The following is a 19,081-nucleotide window of genomic DNA, read 5'->3' on the forward strand; positions in this document are numbered from 1 at the left end:
TATAAAATTGTACCACTTTAAAGACAAAATTATTTACTAACAGTTAAATGTAACATTATAAAGTCATAGCAAACATAGACCATTACTTTACATCAATGAGAAAACAAGAATTGTGTCAAATATTGCAAAAAGAAATGAAAACATCTACAACTAAGATAGAGGAGAGTTTGATACTCTTTCTTCTCATTCTGGAAAATGAAGTGCTTCCTTTTTTTTGTCACTGTGTCTCCAGTTTTTCTCAAGCCTTCCTTCTTACTTACAGCTTTGTCGCATTCACATTGGTAGGTTTGAAAATTCTAAACACTTGACAGATACATGATAAAGACATAATCATTAAATTTGGTTTCATTTTTTATTGCAAACTGCCGTAATATGCAACCATTACAAGTGGCAAAAAGATATCTGTCATCATAATTAAAGTGATACTCAGTGATGTAAGACACCGAACATCATGTGAATAAATTGGATAATGGGTTTAAGTAATTCCAGGATTAAATAAATTTTCATGGTCGTTTAGATATTAAAAAAAGACAATAACAACAGTAATTGAAGAGAAAGACTCATGGCATGCACCAGTAATTGTATCATATGATTCTACAGTTTTCCTTGTGTATTTTCTGGCAAACAACAGTTGTGCAGCAACAGAATGAGTTTTTATCAACAAGTATGCTGACTGACTAATAACAGAAGTCTCCTTTTATTCCTGCAGACCCTACTTGCCCATCTCCACTATTCCTTCTGCACAACCACCATAGGGCCAGACATTCCATGTTCAATTCATGTTGTGGTGCCATACTTGCCACAGTGTCATTCCATCTAGCTTCTCCAGAGTTACTTTCCATCCTCTTCTTTGACCATTGCTTTATCATTCTCATATTCTGGCTTAGGTCTGGATTTAGGGAGATGGTAACCTGAGTGATCATTAATAAAGTAAAATTTTAATTTCACAGATTCTTTCATGATGGAATCACAGAAGTTGAAGTCTTGTGTCAGTGCCTTCATTTGATCAAAAATCATGGAATGACTTGTTTTCAAGTTGGTTGTTCTAGATATGTGTTCTATTTTGTGTTATTCTGTCAGTTTGACTTGTGGAAGACTGTTCCCATTAGCAAGAGATCTGATACAACCTGAATTTGTGGAGACCTAAATCATCTTTTACACTGCCCAACAGTGTCTTGGTGGAATATGCATCACACCTAATGATTCTTCATAATGAGACAGATCCTCCACAAAAGTGTGCAAGTGTATGAAAGTAAAGCAATCTTAAACATAGCAATGTGGAATGGCTCCACATGCTCTGATATCATACTTAGTATGTATACTTTTGTCTTTTCTATTTTCATTTACTTGCCTCATACGTATACCATATATGCATAAAATATGTAAATTCTTTGTTAAGCTGTTATTTTCCTAAACTTTAGTGTTATGAACATAATTTACATGCAGCCGATGATAACATAAATACATCATGTAGAAATATTTTGTCTAAGGAAATATTCAAAATTGAAGACTAGTAAAACACATGCACTTGAAAGTTTAAGATCACTAACAATTATTAGCTCTATGACTGACATAGCTCATTTGAAATCTCTACGTCTATAACATGTAAAGAAATGTTTCCTTTTTTTCTAAGCTTTGTAATTCAGGAAATAGTACTATTAAATATGTTGTTGCATTATCATTCTAATTTGAAAGTACAACCTTTCAGAATCAATTTCATGAAGTTTTTCTCTATCCAAAGAAGTATAATTTTAGTAGAAATAAATTTCACTTACAGAAATATTTCAGAAATAAAAATTTAGTTTTATGCAAATTCTTTGGTGAACTTTAATGAAGAGAAAAGTATGTGCTAGGAAATCTGTTGTGACTTGCCTATCATTCAAAGTGCCGCCGCTCAATTACGCACGTCCTCTACATGCGACGCTGTCTGCCAGCCATGCAGCAGCTGTGCTACCTAAGCGGCCAGCCAGCCAGTGGCCGCTAGACTTGGACTCAGTGCTCATTCAAATGTTACCGTGTTCACATGTCTTGCTTTGTCAACTTGCTCATTGACTTATATGTGTTGTGTCGTTTCGAAATATACGTGTTCAACTTGACGTTATAACAAAATCCATTCCACGAAGAGTGAACCTAATATTAATGCTTTTTCACAAATATGTAAGCAATAATTAATTGAAATAACTTGATTGTTAGTTGTTTAAGTTCACTGCTTCTGATTCTGGTCTTTTGTGTGTTTTTGAAAAGATAAAAGAAATACAGTAGAAGACAAATGAGTTGATTTGACACATGAACCAATGAAGGTAGTAGAGGATCAGATAGGTAAAAAGACAAGGCCTAGTGGAAATCCTTGGATAATGCAAGAGGTATTGAATTTAATTGATGAAAGGCAGAAATTTAAGAATGTAGTAAATAAAGCAGGTGGAAGGGAATAAAAAGATTTAAAAAATTTATTGACAGAAAATGGAGAATCGCTGAGCAGGAATGGCTGGAGGACAAATTTAATGATATACAAGCTTATTTCACTGGGGGAAGATAAATACTGCCTACAGGAAAACAAGAGGCCTTTGGGGAAAGGACAAGCAGCTGCATGAATATCAAGAGCTCAGATGGTAAATCAGTCCTAAGCAAAGAAGGGAAAGGTGGAAGAAGGAGTATATGTAGAGTGCCTATACAAGGGAGATGAACTTGAATGCAATATTGTAGAAGGGAAAGTGGACATAGGTGAATATGAGATGGGAGATACGATACTGCAGGAAGAATTTCACAAAGCTTATAAAGATCTAAGTCGAAACAAGACCCTTGGAGGTAGATGATATCCCGTAAGAACTACTGGTAGTCTTGGGATAGCCAGAGCCATGAAAAAATCCTTCAATCTTGGATGGGGGATGTACGAGAGAGGTGAAATAACCCTCAGACTTCAAGAGGAATGTAGTAGTTCCAATTCAAAAAAATGTGTTGCAGAAAGGTGTGAAAATTACAAAACTATCAGTTTAATAAGTCATGGTTGCAAAATACCAACACGAATTCCTTACAAATGAATGGAAAACTAGTAGAAGTGGTCCTCATGGAAGATCAGTTTGGACTTGTAATGGTTAATAAAAAAGAAAAAGAGAAGAAAAGAAAAGGTTGAAAATGTGGGAAGAAATGGTGAATAAAAAGGGGGTTTTAAAATCATTAATAGGGAAAGAATGAAATGCAAAACAGACTTCGTATTACAGAAAAGTTATCGGACTTCGTGATTCAGAAAAGCTATTGTTGTGGTGGTCCTTGTGGCGTTTCTGAGCAAAAGTCAAACCAATTTCCACAAAAAAAAAAAAAAAAAAAAAAAAAAAAAAAAACAGAGAATAACAAAACGGGATTAACATGGAGAAATGGCGTAGATAAGAGTTCATCCTTTACCATGTTAACATGTCTTCTTTTGTGCGGCGTCCAGGTCTTCAAAAATCTCCTACTTCGTATCTCGTTTCTGCGTGAAAAGTAGTAGGTGCTCCGAAATCTTGCAATCGTCCAGGAATCACTAATTTATACAAATCAAAATCGTCTTGAGATTAAATGCAATGTATTTTATGTTGCTGCTTCCATCCTCTGAATTTCATACAAATTTCCACAATATGTCTGCACATCAATAAGTTGTTTTTCATCTTAATCAGACCAACACTAGCTAATAAGTTTTTACGTCTGCATTAAGCTTCCGCTCTCGAGAGACAAAAGACGGATAAAAAACAAAAAGGGTTACATTTTTAGTACTTTCCTTTTCTTATATATTTTCTCTGCCGTCGAGCGCTCATACAGCTGCGACGGTATAATTTATATCTGAGGGAACGAGTGTAGTGTGGCGAAATTCAAAGTCCTGCTACAGGCTCCATGGAAGTGTAGGAACACACGAGGCAATAGTGACCCTATGACTTATCTTACATGTTAGTTTAAGGAAAGACAAAACTATTTTTATAGCAGGGGTAAAATACAGGGAACAAATGGCTATTTATAACTTGTAAAGAACCCAGATGGTAGTTATAAGAGTTGAGGTGCATGAAAGGGAGGTGATAGTTGAAAAGGGAGTAAGACAGGGCTGTAGTCTACCCCCAATGTTATCCAATATGTGCACTGAACAAGCAGTAAATGAAACCAAAGAAAAATTTGGAATTCGAATTAAAACTCAGGGAGAAGAAATAAAAATGTTGAGATTTGCTGATGACATTGTAATTCTGTCAGAGACAGCAAAGGACTTAGAAGTGCATTTGAAGAGAATGGGCAGTGTCTTGGAAGGAGGGTATAAGATGAACATCAACAAAAGCAAAACAGGGATAATGGAACACGGTCAAATTAAATCAGGTAGGAAGGGAATCAGATTAGGAAATGAGACACTTAAGGTAGTAGATGAGTTTTGCTATTTGGGCAACAAAATAACTGATGATGGCTGAAGTAGAGAGGACATAAAATATAGACTGGTAATAGCAAGAAATCCATTTCTGAAGAAGAAAAATTTCTTAACTCAAATATATATTTAAGTATTAGGATGTCCTTTCTGAAAGTATTTGTACGGAGTGTAGCCACGTATGGAAGTGAAACAAGGATGATAAACAGGTTAGATAAAATGAGAATAGAAGCTTTTGTAATGTGGTGCTACAGAAGAATCCTGACGATTAGATGGGTCGATCATGTAACTAATGAGGAAGCACTGAATAATACTGAAGTTAGACTCAATGTAGTGTTTAGACTGCTGACACTTTATGTAAAACTAAGAATGAAACTTAGTATCGACAAAATAATCATCATAAATTTGACCAATGTTGATAATTGTGCTTCTCTTAAAAATGTTTCTTATTTTAAATCCTGACATGCCCCCTATACACCAAATCAAATGATTTGAAAATTGTATGTTCTAGATGAATAAATCACATTTCACAATAAATGTGCTTTAATTGGAATCTAATCTCAGCAAAGCTGTCTTTATTATTTAAAATTATTTAAGCAGCTCTCAGTTCATCTGCTAAACAAGAAGTGAAAATGACATTCAAAGCAAAGTAACATCAGTAGTCTTAAGGCTTGCTCATGGCTTTTTGCCTCCTCAAGCCCTGTGTCTTGCACTTGCAAGTACAGATTTGAGTCTGTGATAAATTTCCTGATTGATTTAACAGATGTTACTTAGACGTGTTCCATACACATGATTTCACTGACATGGAAAGAGGGCCAGTCATGGTTACCCCATCTGTTCTGCTCATTATAGTTTCTGTCTGAGAAAAAATAGGCACAAAGACATGTCTAAATAGACCCATTGTCTTGTCAATGAATTTTTCACTGATCAGCTTTAGGTTTCATTTAGGGACACCTTCATAAAGAATGAAATGTCACTGCAGCTGACAAGAATTTGAATTGGCTTTGCCACTGTACAAAGACTCTGTGTGTCAAATGTGGTATTCACATTTGCCAAGACATCTTTCAAAAATTGTGTTTCAGGCACCTAGCAAAATCATATATTGGTGTTCTAGTGTTGCTGACAATGGGAGAAGAAATTTCAGGCAAACTTCATAGCATATGCAAATTCTTTGTTGTCTCTTTCAGAAAGTCACATCCTTGGAGAAGTCATCATCTTCTCATTGAGTTTTTCATAAGATCCCTCTGTAGTCTTCTGTCTACATGGTTGGCCAGGAAGTGTTTCATCTTTTTGATATAGTGTCTTTTGAAAGCAAGTAAGGTGTTTTTTTATTTTATTTATTTATTTTTCGTCTGCTTGCAATATCACACAGTCTTTTCTTAGTTAAGATGTTGCATGGCTGCCTTCTCTTTTCCTGAAGTGTAGTTTTTTGACAGTTGTGTGTACATGTTCTCCAGTCAACATCTTTGACTGATTCCAAGGTTCCACTACACTGATGAGAGTGTAAGTAGGTGCTGCCTTTGGCACTGGAGAAGAGTTAAGATCCTTGTTGGTTAGGTTGATGAGCATCCTGCTTGGTTCTCTCAGCTGTGTAGTGTTCAGAGAACAGGAGAATTTTGGAATTTGTCCCTCTGTGACCTTATTCTTGTTAAATTCTTCTTTGGACCATGTGATGCTATCTTTTCATTTCCAGGTCCTTGGACTGAATCTTTTGACCAACCTGAATGGGCATTGATCATTTCCCTGGAATTTCTGTCATTCTCATTGCAAGTATAATGTATCCTCTCTCTCACCAGTACCTTACACATCCTCAGCTTGTTCCACCCTGCTTCTGCCGTGTCAATGTGGCATGTTGTCTTTGCAATGTGGCATGTTGTCACAAATTGTTCATCAAAGTACCTTACAAGAAAGAATAGGGCACTAAAAGATCATCCTTTCATGAAGTGGGAATTATAAGTTTCCTCACGTTGTGTATGCATCTTCCCTATAGAGATAATTTGAAGCAGGTTTGTTGGCAAATGGAAATACCACTTTCACAACTCTTGGAGCTTTGTACAACTGTTCATTCAGTTCAAAGTATGTGAACCAAAATTCTTCTTGGCTTCAGAATGATTTCATTCAGTCTGTGAAGATGATCAGCTAATACATCAATGGCAAGAGAATGGACTTATTTAGGCTTGTTAACTTCCTTACTGCCACCTACTTTCTCTTTGTTGGAGACTAATTTGAATGAAGGACGGGATAACCAAGTCTAGCTCCCTTTCAAACCTAGAAGTGTTCCCTCTGTCTGAAATAGTGCATTTATGTTCAGACTGTGAACATTATTGATTTCAAATTCTGTACTGCTGCTTCTGGAATATTCAGACAAGCCATGTAGTTATTATTAATATAGACCTCTTCACCACTGCAATTGTTCTTGTGCTGGAATCTGGAAGATTTAATCAATTCTCATATTCTGCTAAAGTATAGAAAATATTCCTTCTGACAGCTCTTATATTATGTCTTTTGTTACAGTTGATGGTATAAGGGAACACCGCATCTACAGTGTATGTTCATACATTCATGCTTAAGTTACTTGAACTCTTACCTGATAGTCCTAAAGACAATTATATAAAAACCTGATAAATAGAACAGAACTGTCATATGTTCTCCAAAATAAGCACCATTGTTAAGGCTCCCTCATTATTCTATGGCGCATCCTGCTTCTCTGATCTGAGACATCATAGCATGGAATAACTGCAAATCCAGCAACTACTGCAATATGTAGCAAAACACCATTATCATGCCAACTTGGAGATATGCAAAAACCATCTAATCCAGTGTACATGCACAAACAATGATGGAACTCCAAATAGTTTGCAATTCTAAACTAATTATATAATTTAAAAAAATACTTTCACTGTGATTATCATCATTCATCAGCTAGGTAGATTTGCCTCATCAAAAGTGATACGTTTTGCAACATACCACTTTCATCAGATGAATGATGTCATTACAACGCCATTAAATAAATAAATATAAAATATTTGTAGTTACAAACACTCTTTAGCATTTTAAGATTACAGCTTGGACAACTCATCTCTTTTTATCTTATTGATTTTAATCTGCAAGAAATGAAAGTAATCAGCATAAAGCCTTTGTACGAAGTACCAGCTTGTGTATACATTGTTTCCATTTTTCTATATGCCTGGACTGACCCTGAAGAGTGCTAGTAAGACAGTTTCACTTCTAGTTTATACTCAAGTTATATCATTATATTGGGATAAACATTCATTGCTTAATGAAATGGCTCTGAGCACTATGGGACTTAACATTCATTGCTTAAACACACCCATTGTGTACAAGTAAATTTCATTTTTTATTATCAGTTTCACACTGACTAACTTCACCCAAAGCTAGTTGTATGAGAACAATAGCTCTGTCAGTATTGTGAAAATAGGTTTAAGTATCTGGATAAGAGAAGGGTTCGACAACGGGTGAAAAGAAGTAAAATAGACAAGGTGGTCCTGGCAGAGAAGAAAGACAGATAAAGAAAGACTAGGAATGTTAGAACTGAAGATGTAAAGATGACAGACCCCCAAAAGACAGATACCCATCCCCCAAACTCCCTACTCCCTGGATCCCTCCCTGAGAGATACATCACTGGTGGCCCAGAGGACGTTGATGTTTGCTAATCCACCAAAACAGACACCACCTGCTTCACATCCACAGTCCCAATAAACTGGTTCTCACAACTTACTATTGGCATCCTATGGTGAGAGTAGCAACACCGATAGTAACCAGTTATTGACTAAAGTACCAAAGAAACTTGTGAGCTCACTTCTTATTTGGTCTACTCTTCATTTAAGTTAGGTAAGGTAGGTAAATGATTATCACGTTCATATTAACTTAAGCCCTAAGCAATCTGTGCAAACCCAACCATGGAACATATTGCATTGCAAATAGTACAAATTCCCCTTGCTCAAAATTCACCCATTCGAGAGGCATACAAAACCTATAAAAAATATACTACAGTACCCTTGCATGACATACATACAAATTGAGTCTTTAGATATACCCAATGTTTTTTTAAATGTTAATCATATTTCTCAACAAACATTTCATGTTTTACCACTGCATATAAATGTATTCTTTGTGGCACTACCATCAAGCAAGATTAGTTGCAAATTTGGAACAAGTAAGAATGTTTTGTTGACATGCATACTATATTTTCTTACTCCATGCTATCTGCATTATGAATAGCACACAAAACTGAGACTCATATCACTATTTTTCCTTTATTAAATCAATATATAAATTATACCACTACAAGTCAGGTAGTACCCCCATGTCACAGCTTTGGAGTAAACCCCAAAACCAACACTACTCAACCTCCATAGAATCTCTCAATGACACCTCCTTCCACAGAAGGCCACCTCCTAACCACCATTAAATTTCCACAGATACACTGATCAGCTAGAAAACTATAATCACCAACCTATTATTGACATAAACCCACTCAAGTGATAGGAGCATCACCTGGCGATGAATGACTGCTAGTCAGACACACACTTGGTGCATGTCATATCAATGAGCATGCTGTTCATGCGTAGAATGGGGTAGGTGCATAATCAATCTGAGTTTGACTGAGAGCAGATTCTGATGGTCCAGAGGCTTGGCACAAGCATTCCAGAAACTGCACAACTTGTCAGCTGTTCAAGGAGTGCTGTGGTGAGTGTCCTCAACATGTGGGAAAACCAAAATGAAATCACATCCAGACAATGTGGGGTTGGGTGGCAACTGCTTATTACAAATATTAGATGTTGTAGGCTGGGCAGACTATTAAGAAGAGACAGGTGGCCAACTGTGGTGAACTAACATTAAACTTTAATGCTGGCAAGAGTACAAGTATGTCTGACCACACAGTGCACCAAACACTCCTAACAATGGGCCTCCACAACTGGCAACCCATGCTTGTACCAACATCATGACATCAGCAAGTGTGACTGAAATGGGCACATGACCACTGGCACTATATGTTGGTGCAGTGGCAGAGCATTGCATGGGTTGATGAATCCTGATACCTTTTTCATCATGCCAATGGGATGGCATGAATCTATCATCTTCCAGGAGAACAGGTTCTTGAACCTGCACTGCTGAATGGGGACAAGCTGCTGGTGGCTCCATTGTGCTTTGGGGAACATTCATATGAGCATCCATGGGTCCATTGGAGCAAGCAACACACCATGATGGCCAAGGAGTAACGTACACTGGTTGCAGCCAGTGTACATCTCTTCATGACAGTCATGTTTCCCAACGGAAGTGGCATTTTTTAACAAGGTAATGTACCATGTTATAAGGCCTGGATTGTGATGGAGTGGTTCAAGTAACACAGTCATGAGCTCCAGCTAATGTGCTGGGCCTCCAACGCACCAGATTTGAACCCAATTGAAAATATCTGGGATGTGACTGGACGTGGTGTCAGAGCTCACTGCCCTCCTCCCTCGAGTTTACGGGAATTAGGTGACTTGTGTATGCAGACGTGGTGCCAAGTCCCTTCAGCAACCTACCAAGGCCCCATTGCTTCTATGCAATGATGCATCACCACCAAAGGTAGACATACAGGCTTTACACAAGAGGTCATAATGTTCTGTCCGATAGTGTATAGTGTAGCTATATCAATCTCAGTTTCATTTCATTCAAGTGTCGGTCCTCCTATCTTTGGTGTGTCTACCCTATTCCTTACACAATTTACGTATAAGGGCAGAGTATCCTGCTTATTATTACTACTCTCTTCTCATATGTTTTGAGGTAAATTACTCCTACTTCATCTAGAATCCTTGCCCAAATTCTGAGCTTCCTCCAGGTGATGTCTCACAAGTATACTACTGCACATTTTATTTGATGTGACCATATGATAATTTTTATTTATTGCAAACATTTTGTGTTCCTCGGCTCTGAATTTCCCTACGTGGATCTCATTGGAATCTTGCTGTGATGTTAGAATGTAATTCAGTTACTTTATAAGTATACCTTTCATCTTTCCATTTTCTTTTCCTTTTCAAAATGACATTGCTAATATCTAGCATCTACAATTCTGGTTCTCAATTAAAGAAATGAATTAAATAAAACAAATAAAATAAAATAAAGTTCTAGATGATGTACCTTTCTCTTGTTTTGTAGTAACCTCAACATTCTATAAGTTTATTATGTAATCTTCTCAGTTAAGCCAGATTGTTACTGTAAGTGCATCTTATAAGTCCTTATACGCATATCATTACTGCCTAGTTCAAAATACACTCTTATTATCATCACATTAGTGTATGCATTACCAGAACACTTACTCATATTCTAATAGATGCAAATATGATAACAAGATAAACACAAAAAAATTCTAATCTGAAAATATTAACTATCTTTGGCAAATTAAAAAGGTGAGCTCTGTATAGAGCAGTATGTTTAGTCATAGAAAGAAACTGGGGAACTGTTCCTCTGTAATCTTACCCTACAATAAGTACAAATTGACCTTCATTGCCATTTCTTATGTTGTATTTGTGTACATAATGGCAAGAAACATCTGAGAGAATCTGTCCAGAGCCTACAATCTTTCTGTTCACATGTTTATTGAAATAAGCATTGTGTCATCTATTTATGCTGCAATTAATTACAAGAACTTCAGTGAGTATTGAATAATTGCTCAGTTGTAAATAACATAATTTTCTCTACAGTTATCTAAATATTACTCAGAAAATATTTATTTGTACATATTACACAAATAAATTCACAGTCAGTATAAAATAGCAACTTGTATTTGTGTACATGTTGTTCATGTAAGTACATTTTCTTTATACAACAACAGACCCAATGTCATTTATTTGAGCATCTTCAAACATACTTCCAAGCTGAGACATAGTAGCTCTGAATAACTGCCAAGCTAGCAGTTGTCACAGTGCATAACACAACTCCTATTGTCATCCCAACTATGAGACACTTGGCAGCCATCCATCTAAGGATACACGCACAGACAACAGTTCGCAGATCTGAGCTAATAAGCTAATAATGAAAAAAAACACTTCCACTTCAGCTATCATCATTTGTCTCATAGGTAGACATTCGGTATGTTACACCACAACCTGTATACAGAACACCACAAAGGAGCTGCCATGATATCTGCTACTTGAAAGCCAACTGTATTCTCTTTCTATGTAGACAACACATTTGTAATTTAGCCACATAAGAAAGACAAACTATAAGAAATCATACAATGTCTAAATTCAGGAGTTTTCTACATACCTTTGTAACGGTAGTGGAAGTGGAATGAGTCTGCTTTTTTGGGATGTACTGGTTAGGAGAAAAGTAGATGACACACTGGGGTATAGTGTTCACTGTAAAACATGTGTTCTGAACATATATCTGCCTTTGGATAGTGATCATCCAAGCAGAGAAATGGTGTTCTGCAGAACACTCATGATGTACCACAGGCTGAAAACTTTAACAGCTGAATTAGAATGTCATATTTACCCCAGTCAGAAAATTCAGATTTATCTTATACTCACAGATTAAACTATTCCTGCTGAGGTCAATATTTTTATGTGGTTTAGAAGGGGATATACAAGTAGTCCTACATTTATAGGGGTAGTCTGACATTTACTGGGGTCTTCTTAGATTTAGAGATGAAATTTTGGCTGTTGAAGTCACATGCAGATTTATTTGAAGAATTTGGAAGGGCAGGCCTCAGCAAATGACATTCACATTCCAAGAGGCTCATGATTTCCCAATAAGCTGAAGCACTCGATACAATATCGACATTGCTCAAACAATCACATGACATTCACTAGTGCAAGAGATACTTGAGAAACTGTGAGCTATACATCACAACAGTCTAGTGCTCTGATTAAAATTCGACAATTTGTGATACACAGGAGGAAATACATTAAATTCTATCATCTTACAAAAATTTGTTGTATTTGAACAGGTTTGCAATACATATTCTCATACATGTATGGATACTGTTTACAAAAGTTAATGCCCCTTCTTAAGTAAAAGTAACATTCAAAAGCAGAAATGTTGTCCTTCAAAACCATTACTTGATTCAGATCACAGGCCAATATTTTATTTGGTTATGAGAGACTGTAATGATTTATAAGTGGATTTCACAAGAGAAATTAGGTCATTGTTCATATGTTAGGGTAAAAACACTACCAGTTGTAGAATATGATGGTGACATTCAGTTGAAACAAGAAGGAAAATTAATACAGAATGCAGTGTCTAACAAAGGAAATAAATTATATTAAACTGTCTGTAATTGCTTTCATGAGACTAAATTATAGCAGCAAGACGTTCATGGAGATAGCACTGACACTTGTCACTAGATCACAGTACAGGCAAAAATTCAAGAATGGGACTGAATCATAATTGCAATCTTTCGTTTATATATTAGCTGGTGTTGTTACATATGACCTACCTGCCAAAAGCTATTGCAGTCTATTTTTAACAGTTGCGCAAGCTCAGCATTATATAATGGTTGGACGGGGAACAGTGACACCAGCTTCGCTGACAGCAATAATGATTGCAGAGATGGCAGCAATGAGCAAACAGCAAATTTCATAATGTTGCCAACCATGGGAATCTATACCGCACACTTTGGCTCTTTATGAACGTCCACCACATTTAAACTGCAGCTCGACTAAATCCATTAGTAGTTGGAATCAAACTGACTTCAATGTTAGACAAATATTCAACAATAGTATTCATTTCTGGAGGAGACAGTAAAAGTCTACAGAATGGCCAGTAGTGCGCTTTCCTGTTTCTTGCTTCAATGTTGTCAGCAGTCACCATGCTGTATGATGAGTATGAAAGGCAGTAGGTCAGCTGATTCTATACAGTGAGTGACGGGTAGGATTCATGTTTGGAAGCAAGAGACATTGTGACAATCACATGTCAGTACAGAAGTTAAATCCAACATGTATTCTCAGGTCCCATCATAATGATAATCTCAGAAATAGCAAAATTTTTGGGAGAAACAGCCAAATATTTGTGATAACGAAGATATAAATTTCAATGTTGTGCTGTTATGAAGATTATGATGACAATGGTTAAAAAAAATAATGATACCACAGACTACAGCATCAGTACGGAAAAAAAGTAGAAAAGAAAATGGCCTAAAAATTAATGTAAACCATTTCTTTTTGTTTATTTTGTTTCTCCTAGTATTATCAAAATGTAGACAATCAATAAATGCCACAAGTTAGAATAAACATAATGTTAACTTTTTGGCAGATACTTTATGTCAATGAAATGGTTTGTAATTTTGATTAATCAGAACAGGTTAAAAACAAATTTTTCTCATCTGAAATTGGTATTCTGCTAAAATGGTTAAACAGTGCAGCAAATTTGTCTTGATCCCAGACACGTTCTTGTGAGAAAACAGAAAGTCAAAGAGGAAATGTTTCCATTCCATATGCTGTCACTCAGTCAATATGGATCTGTCACATTATGAGAAGCATGAAGTGCAACTCATATTCTGCCCCCTACCAAAATTAAATTGCTCTTAGGCAGTATAAAAGATGATTTAGTCCTCCACAAGTGTGGAGTGTACTATTGCCTCTGCCATAGTGATTTGTTGTAAGTGGACGAAAGAGTCAGATCCCTGGATGAATGAATCTCTGAACACCAATATCATATATGTATAGGACAACTGGGGTAGGTCAGTGGTCCCTGAGTACTGCCTAGAAACAGGACACTCCATGAAATTCAACCAAAGCTGCTGAAACAGTCCTCCAACTTCCAGGAATCCACCATAAAATATTCCATTCAAGTTAATATAGCCTGCGACCTTTCACTCTATTTGCTTCAGACTGTGGAGATGTAGCCCAGAGTATGAGAATGAAGAAGCAAATGGGCAGAGTACCATTGTGGATGCCAGATGGGAAGACACTGAGCGAAATAGGGCACTAAGTTGCGAACTGAAAGAGTGGTCTTCCAATGTACTTGTAGAAGGAGTGGGTGGCAACTGTAGGTGTAAAAGGAAGGTACCAGTCATATATTGTACAAGAGTCTTCATTTATTAAAACTCAGTGGGTACAGCCCATGCAGGATACAGTGACTGATGTGAGTGAACAATTTTCATCCAAAGTGCTGGGCGAGTTCAATCATTTGGTCAGAAGGGGAAGCCAACAGTATCTGATACCTTTCAGCCAGTCAGCGATGATAGAATTGACGTACACACCCTACAATCTTTCCCAAACAATTTTATAAAAACTATTCAGTAAAAAAAAAAGTCATTTTTGCTTTACTTATAGCTTTATATTTCAGGTTCATAATGGCATTCCCATCATTTTGTTATTGTTATATTTATGTGGAAGTAAGACACAGTGGGAAATTCAAAAAAGTTTGCAATGAAAAATAGAGGTCACTATGATTTTGTGTTTGGTGCATAATGCATAATATGTTGCAGCATATGAATTTTAGGTAACATATTGAATTTTTCTTTAGACTTGGCTGGAGGTCTATATCTGTCACCAAAGTCAAGAAAACTGATATGATGTAGCATCCTCATTTGTTATCATGCCATACCAACGATATAGCCAGTGTTAAATACCCACATCCTCATATTTCGTAAATGGTTTCTGATATCAAAATGAGATTTTGGCAAATAATAGCATGCAAACAGGAGACCATTTTGTGATACAGTTATAATGCAAAACTTCATTATCCACCATGTTATTCCACTAAATACAGACTTTTTTGATGAAAGAATGCAGTTTTTAAGGGCCACCAATAGCTGGTGAAATGAGAAATGCTATGGTTTTTGGAATAACATAAATGCAGACATTATATGTTTATTTTGTACTGGGAATGTGCTTTTTTGTAAGCTACTGACCTTACTTTTCCTCAGTTCCTCACTTAATAAACTTAATAAACCACTTTTTCAGAATTATTTTGCAACTGCATCTGCACAACACATTAATGATGTAAGACTGTGTAAACTCTGCTGTGTTTTGGTAAAAGAAGCAAATTTTGACATGCAACCAGGAAAATGTGTAGGTTTTACTCAAAATTTGCCTCTCATGATGCTTCTCTGAAAGGTACAAATTGTTAACAAGCCAGCGAAATTGTTTTTAGATACTAATCAAAACAGAGGTGACAGTAGGTGGTTTTCAATGGTCGCCATGCAAGTGTAGGCATGGAGGGTCCCCATTTAATATTTACAGAAATTGTGAGTGTAGGCTTCACTTTAGAATGGCACTTCCCCTCCAGTGCTTAGCATTTCCCCTACAGTGCCTGCCCATATCTCCCACTTCTACTGCTCTCCCCACACGTGCCTTGCCATCTGAGCATCAAGCAGCCACAACATTCTGCATGCACTATACTAAAGGATAACAGAAAGTACAACATATTAAGCTGTGTAGCCCATCCCTGATATGTTTATTTTCAGCAGAGTAGTTTAATGCATGTGATTAGTTCAAAAAGTGACCATACCAGTTTAACCCAATGACGTAGTGACTGAGTATTTCCTAATGATATTTCTTTCCCAAAAAAAGTGACAAAATCAAGTACTGCATCTGAAGTTATAGAGCAGTTTGTTTCTGACAAATGGATACAATGCCTTAATTACATTTAAGTAAAGTGGGACAGAAACTGTATACTGGTTTGCTTCACTAAGATATATTTTTACCAAAAACAGATCTAAGATATTACTTACAGACATTATTGGGAAATTGGAGAGATACCCTGCAAAGTGTTATTGTACAAGCTTCTCATTGAAATATATGTTGTAAAGCCTATCAATTTAAACAGTGTACATGGATACATTCTAAGTGTAGTGCATTAGAAGATATTAATGTAAATTTTCATTAGTCCACAAATTTTCTTTGGCTTTTTTTTTTTTTTTTTTTTTTTTTTTTTTTTTTTTTTTTTTTTTTTTTTTTTTTTTCAAAATGATCCATGTATTCAGCTTTTTCTGGATTTCCAATGTCAACAGTTACTTAAAAAGAGAGCAATACAGATGAAATTTATGTTTTTTCAGAATATAATTATAAACATTGTAATTTTCATTGCTAGGAAGCCTTGAAGGAGAGAGAATTCATTGGACAGAAGCGTCTGACTCATTGCAGCTCGCACTTGATAACCTGCCTGGCAATGTTTTAGTATCTTGTGGAGTTATGGCATACCTTTCACCTTTCACATCAGTGTACAGGTACCAAATGTAAAATTTTAATTGTTTCAAGACAAACACATCAATATGCTAACATTTTGAGAGAGTTGAAATTCCCTAAGACATACACAGGGAAGCTGGCTGGGGTGGCTGAGCGGTTCTAGGCACTACAGTCTGGAACCGCATGACCGCTACGGTTGCAGGTTCGAATCCTGCGTCAGGCATGGATGTGTGTGATGTCCTTAGGTTAGTTAGCTTTAAGTAGTTCTAAGTTCTAGGGGACTGATGACCTTAGAAGTTAAGTCCCATAGTGCTCAGAGCCATTTGAACCATTTGAACATACACAGGGCATGTAGTCACATAGTGGTAACTAGTTTACTTGCATCTATAACTTTGTGGTTTGCTTTCTGCTACGAATTTCTTACATATTAAAGATGGTTCCCTTGGCCTTTCCAAGTCTGGTTTCCTCACATTAAGTGGCAAAAGTTTTGCACATATGAGGCAACACTACACAGTGTTGAACTGAATAGCAGTATGATAATAATACATGTATGTTCTTTAGATATAGTTTTATTCATGTTCTAGCTGGTTAGTTATTTGTTTTGCAGATGCTGCTGGTTAGTTATTTGTTTGTAGGTTTACCATTGTGACAAAGTAGACAACTTTTTAACAGCTGTTGATCACACCTTAGCATGTTAGGCTAATAATAATATATAATACGCTTCCTGGAAAATTTTAAAGAACCAAACTGCACCCGCACACGACATGTGTACCAGCTTAGTGCATCTTGACATGTAGCAGGTATGCATATGTTAAAAAATGACAGAAGGTACATTCTGTCTGTAGAACAACACATTATCATGTAACATATAATGTTGTAAAACCCTTTTGTTCTGATTCTGTGTAATGAGTAGCTTTACTTTTCTCAATCTAAGACCACCATCCTCCAGTACTTCCATGTTTCTACACATATCTGAGAAATACTATTTATAATTACTGTCCTTCATTAGTAATATTCTATAATCTGATGTAGGCTGTAATAAATATATGAATTCTGATATACCTTGTAGTAAACAGGACAAAGTATGTGCTTTGACATTGTCCTCTCCATTAAAATGTACAATTTCAAAATGATATTTCTGTAGATAAATTGTCCAGAGAGACTGTTGAATATACATGGTGAATCACTAACTATTGCCACCAAAAATAACCCCAAAAGTATGACAGAAACTGAAAAGTTTGTCGGACAAAAGTTGTATGAGACAACGTGGGTCATAATATGACATTAGTTTTTTATTGTTAGGTAGGTTTACTTCAGAGATAGAAATGTCAACTTAGCCTTTTTAAAAGGGATGCTATAGTTGGGCACTTATTTTCTGATATCAGCTATCGAGATGAATCCAATGATGTGTAACAGTAAGGTCTTTGAAGGTCAATGAAGGTCACAAAGGTGGCATGAAACCCCATTTACAGAAGGTGTTAGAGTGATGACCATTGGTATCGATGCAGTGCTGCAATCTTCTTATCATGGATTGTGTGGTATTCCTTATCACATCAGCACTTATCGAAGCACATACTCTGACAATTCTCTCTCGCCTATCTTCAGGTGTTGTTGGAACATCTTTATAAACAATGTCTTTTACGCATCCCTACAAGAAAAAATCCAGAGGTGTCAAGTCTGGCGAATGAGCAGCCACAACACATCTCCTCCTTGTCCAATCCAATGATTTGGGAATTGTCTCTGCAATTCATTTCAAATGTGCCAGACACCCATCATGTTGATATCGCATTCCGTTCCTTGTTCCTAAATGTATTTCTTCCAAAACAGACCTAATGTTTCTTGCAGGAATGTGGAGTACTTCCTACCATTAAGATTTTCTTTAATGAAATAGGGACCTATAATACGTTCCTCCAGAATCCCACATGACACATTCACAGACCACAGTTTTTGGTGTGCAACTTGCCACAGCCAACATAGATTTTCAATTGCCCAATAATGCATGCTATGCAAATTAACATTTCCATGGTTCATGAATGCAGCCTCATCAGTAAATAAAATCAAATTAATAAATGTGTCATCCCTCTGAATCTGAAGTTGAGGCAATCGGCAGAATTCAATGTGATGCATACAATCCATACAAGTTATTTCTTGGTGGAGACTCATATGGTAAGGATGATATTTATGGCGATGCAGAAAATGAACAACACTACTCTGGCTCATGCCAGATTCCCTTGCAATTTGATGTGAACTAACACAAGCCTCTCAAACCACAGTGGAAAGAGTACCAATTTCCATTTCCTCATTAGTAACTGTCCTTTGCTGGATATGTTTCTGATGCATTAAAGATCCAGTTGTTCTCAATTTATCATACGCATATTTAAATGTATGATGTGTAGGGTCAGTACTTTGAGGATATCTTTCAATGTATAAGTCTCTAGCTCTCACTGACTTTCGTTGGCATTCTCCATAAATGAGTAGCATATCAACTTGTTGTCTGAAGGAATACATCATTTACATTTGCTTGATTTGACGATACTAGTTTTACTGTTACTATTAGCATTATAATGTG

General features: G+C 36.4%; 1 protein-coding gene across 1 annotated transcript in view; it reads left to right on the forward strand.

Moving 5' to 3' along the window:
* Nucleotides 1-19,081, forward strand: part of LOC126482097 (dynein axonemal heavy chain 7-like) — a 482,833-nt gene that overhangs the window by 135,950 nt on the left and 327,802 nt on the right. The window contains exon 9 of the mRNA XM_050106073.1: nt 16,418-16,553. Coding sequence (XP_049962030.1) covers nt 16,418-16,553 — 136 coding nt within the window. The remainder of the gene's footprint in view (nt 1-16,417; nt 16,554-19,081) is intronic.

This window comes from Schistocerca serialis, chromosome 5, assembly GCF_023864345.2.
Source record: "Schistocerca serialis cubense isolate TAMUIC-IGC-003099 chromosome 5, iqSchSeri2.2, whole genome shotgun sequence".
NCBI lineage: Eukaryota > Metazoa > Arthropoda > Insecta > Orthoptera > Acrididae > Schistocerca > Schistocerca serialis.